This window comes from Gavialis gangeticus, unplaced genomic scaffold (assembly GCF_001723915.1).
Source record: "Gavialis gangeticus isolate Ggan-Ray unplaced genomic scaffold, GavGan_comp1, whole genome shotgun sequence".
In the NCBI taxonomy this organism is placed as follows: domain Eukaryota; kingdom Metazoa; phylum Chordata; order Crocodylia; family Gavialidae; genus Gavialis; species Gavialis gangeticus.
This window is the reverse complement of record NW_017729032.1, coordinates 216,691,226-216,695,639: the sequence shown is the minus strand read 5'-3', so window position 1 is coordinate 216,695,639 and position 4,414 is coordinate 216,691,226. Positions and strand designations below refer to the sequence as shown.

General features: G+C 39.6%; 1 protein-coding gene across 1 annotated transcript in view; it reads left to right on the top strand.

Annotated features, from left to right (window-relative positions):
• ITSN1 (intersectin 1) overlaps positions 1–4,160 on the top strand; it is a 210,720-nt gene extending 206,560 nt beyond the window's left edge. Inside the window, exons 38-39 of the mRNA XM_019524334.1 lie at positions 165–338; positions 1,919–4,160. Of these exons, the coding sequence (XP_019379879.1) occupies positions 165–338; positions 1,919–2,067 (323 nt within the window). The 3' untranslated portion in view covers positions 2,068–4,160. The remainder of the gene's footprint in view (positions 1–164; positions 339–1,918) is intronic.
• Positions 4,161–4,414: the final 254 nt, after the last annotated feature.

The window sequence follows — 4,414 nt, the reverse complement described above, 5'->3', positions numbered from 1 at the left end:
GTTCAGGTCCCTTCTGACCCTAGCTATTATGAAACTATGAAACATGGGGAAGTACTGCAGCCTTTCCCCAGTTTCATGGTAGAGGAGGCTAGAGGATATTTAGAAGGATATCCATGAAACAACAACATTCCTTCACATCCCTGCACCTGTCTTCCTCCTTCCAGGAAAAAGTAACCCCTACTGTGAAGTGACCATGGGCTCTCAGTGTCACATCACCAAGACTATGCAGGACACTCTCAATCCTAAATGGAATTCAAACTGCCAGTTCTTTATCAAAGACCTAGAGCAGGATGTGCTGTGCATAACAGTGTTTGAGAGGGATCAGTTTTCCCCAGATGGTAAGTAGGAGGCTGCTATGCTTCTGGTAATGTGTACACTTCTTCCCACCTTTCTGTGCCTTAGGAGTTACATGGCTACCGAGGTGAAACATTTCACCAACAAAGCAGCACCCAAGGTGTAGGTCTGCCACTTCCTGTCCGGAGAACCTCTTCAGTGGAAGTGGGAGGAGAATAAAGCTGCCTGTATTTTTTTTATTCTTTTTCCTGTAGAAGTTGATGCAACTTGAAATATGACCTGCAATTCTGTAGTGTCTTTAATCAAGATCCCAGATTTCCCTCTGAAGTAGACGTCACTTGTAGATGAAGACAGTAAAACAGGAGGGAGAAGAAGGGTCTTGCTCAAATCAACATGATGAGTTAGTAGCAATATTGTGGCTGGAAACTCAAGAGTCTTGATGCCCAGTTCCTTTATTCAGCACCTCTGTGCAGAAAGTGAAAATTGCTCATAGCAGTGAGGTGCTACTGATGTTTTAGCCAGGGGAGGTGTACGGGGGAAATATGTCCTCTCCTAGCCTGAGATATAAACCTGCATATCAGAGATACCTGGGCTTGCAGAGATTGAGCAGGGAAGTGAGAGGGAGTTGTAGGACTAGAGAATCTCTTAGGGGATAGGGTTTTTTTTCCCATTAAAATAAAATTCCCATAACCACAGCTAAGGAGGAAGGAAATAAAGTTCTACTTAAAGCTTCAGTCACTCCTAGAAAATTCAGTGAGCATATTGGTAGCATAGAATAGTGCATGTGTGTGTGCAAGTGTGTGAAAGAGAGACAGAGAGAAAGAGGAGGGTGGTATCCTTTCTCAGGCTGAGAGCACACCAATCATTCGGTACAGTTGAGCCCATTGGCCTACCTCAGGATTAGTTCCTTCATGGCTTTATTCTGCTCAGAAGGGTGTTGTTCTTGGTCTGAGTCATGTTGCAGACTTTGAACTACTCTGACCTTTTTTTTCTAACTTGCTACAAAACAAAGAAGCCATTTAGGAATGCAGCAAAGGGATATGTGATGATGATGGATTATTCCAGTCAAGTGCTGCTTTATTTACAATGCTGTGGCCTAATGCGCTCTGGATGATATCCACCTCCAGGCTGAGAGGCAGGCTAGAGGTGCACAGAAGTGACTTGGAGAACTGATATCCAGAATCAGGAGACTTTATGACTCCATTTCTATTTGCTATAAAACTACTGTATGCAGCAAACTTATTGAGCTGGGTTCTTTTTCACTTCTTAGGTATCTAAGTATAATCTAAGTATAATCCTGCTCAAGTCCCAGAAAACCCATTAAGGCAGAAGATGGGTGGTCTCCTCCTCCTCACTGCTTTTTGGAACTTAGTCTTAAGGCTTCAATTGATAGAAGTAGCTGCATTAATGGGTTTTCCAGGACTCAGAGCAGGGTGGAATTGAAGCACACTTGCACCTAAGTGCCACTTAGATCCTAATAGGTGGATTAGGAACTGGCCCATTACCTCCCTGTAGTCTGCATGCCTGAAAGCGTAATGCTTTCTTCATAGTAACATGTTGTCACAAAATAAGCTGGAAAATAAAATGTGTTTCACTTCATCTTATGCTATTTTTTGCATTTCAGACTTTTTGGGCAGAACAGAAATCCGTGTGGCAGATATTAAGAAGGATCAGGGCTCAAAAGGACCAGTCACAAAGTGTCTCCTTCTTCATGAAGTCCCAACAGGAGAGATAGTAGTCCGACTAGATCTGCAGTTGTTTGATGAGCCTTAGAGGGAAATCAGTATTTCATTTTAATCTGAGTTCACTGCAATAGGTGTCTGCAGAAGCTGTCTCAAAATCCTTATCCCTTTTATATGAAACTACTGCTTGTCCTTCACATGCAAGAGGGTTATCAAAGCAAACAGGAGCATCTATGTGCCTTGATAAACCTTGCTGAAAACGGCACCCCTGTTTTGTGAGGAAACTTTTCTCACCGTGTATGTGGAACTTTACCATAATTTTCAGGGCTCCTGAAAATAACATAGTGGTAACTTGTGCTCCAGTTTGAAAGGTTAACAAACCGTATATTTAGCTGCACTTGCACCAGTTACACTATTATTTAACTTTCATGAAGCAGTCAGTGTCTCTACCTTTGAAGGTTTTCTGTAAACTTTCCCCCTAAGAATGTTGTGCCTATTACCCCACAAAAGTGGTGTGTAAACATAACGTGAATGAACACTTACCAGGTAAGATGATTGCCAATAATTTACCTGTAGATCTTCACGGTAGTATTGCAAAGATTTTCTTTTTTTAAAATGCATAATAAGCAGATCTGATGCTGTTAGTGCACCACTTGCAGACTCAGCCTCTCAAAATAGGGTTCAAGTGGAACTGAAAATTGTGCACAGGCTTTGCACTGTCCCTCTGCACAGAGCTGAATTTCACCTTAAGAGTGCACTGACTTTCAATACCTGTTGAAGTTTCATTTTTTCTGTAGGGTTGTAAATGCTTGAATAATGAGCACAAGTGATAGAGAGCCCTGCTGAATGTTGAACTGTATCACTCAAATACTACTTTATGTGCGTAAACTGATGGATAATCTGGTCACCAGCTGTAATTAAAAAAAAAATCACTGCGCTAGCTCAGGAAGCTAATTTATACCCTATGGAGTCTAGTTGGAAAAGCAATTGGTGGTGACTGGTTATTAAATTGTACTGTGCCTAAACATCATGGTGTTGAAATCAGGGCTGTAGCATATTGTAGCTCACAAAGGCATTTGTTGCAAACCAGGTTTATTATAAATATGTTGGCTGTAATATTTGATGTGACCAGAAAGAAAATCTTTGTTTGTGATTGTGCAGAGTGAGTAACCCCAAAGCAAAAGGGTCTTGTTATCTTAGTGAGGGGAGGGGAGTGCAGGAGTTTTCCCATGTAACTCCCCACACCCATGCAAGCTGAGATTTGGCAAAACGTCCCTATTCAGCAACCTTGAGCATAGGCTTAAATTCTACTTTCTTTAAGCGCATGCTTTAGTGTTTGCTGATTTGGGACCTAAGAGGACAGTAGACCCCCGAGAGTAACATTCCTCTTTGTTCTGCTTGGAGTCCTTTTGTTTGTTATCTAATGATCATGCATAAGCTGGTATTTTTGTAATGGCTTCATTTCAGAATGGGAGGTGTTAACCACTTCACTAGCATGTTGATGTTTTTGTGGAGCTTGCTGTTAGGTTTTGATGTTCTTTGCATGTTGTTTTGGTACTAGTTTCCAACTTTCCTGTATAGATGGTATTCTCTAGCACTGCAAGTCTTCACAATTTCCTTTAGGAAATTAGGATATCTTCGTAATGGATATCTAGTATGGTGATAAGTGTAAAAGGTGGGGACGTGTCTGTGTATGATAATTTCCTACAAGACCACTGTAATGTTTCAAGCAATTGAAAAATAATCCTGTATGTTGGAGGGACAACAAAGTTTACATTTCATACTTTTAAGAATTGCTTTATTATTTATTTATTGAAGATAGTGTAGAATTTTGTATGAGAAATGACATACTTATGTATTTTTTGAACAAAGCAGAGATACACACTTTAGTTAGAAACTTTCAACTGACCACATTTTAGAGGAAGTTTAACTTCAAGGCATGCATTTGTTTACCACTAACTGGCTGAAAACACAGTTAAAAGAACTTTTAAGTTTCTATTTTTCAATGTTGTTAAGAAAATTGTTTCAATTTAAAATTGTAAATAGTACTAAACCCATGCTTTCCTATTTCCATATCAATACATTTTATTAAATATAATGTATATGAAAATACACGTTGTTGTGGTAGGAAGAGCGATAAAATCTATTAATGGAGTAACATTAAATGTCATTGTTCTAACCTTTTATTGCTGTCCTAACTTTTCTCAATAGGTGTAAATAAGCTTAATGTTATATCTCACTGTTTAAGAAGTAGTTTCAGGATCCCTTTTGAAGACATCATTTCACGAGCATAAATTATTCAAAATAAATAGGCACATAAGTGAAGTAACTTGGGTTTAAAAGCAAAATATCTGATGGGATTTTGAAAGGAGCCTAAAGAAGGTGCCCAAATCCCTGTGAAATTCAGTTGAGATTAGGGGCCACTTAACTCTTGTAGG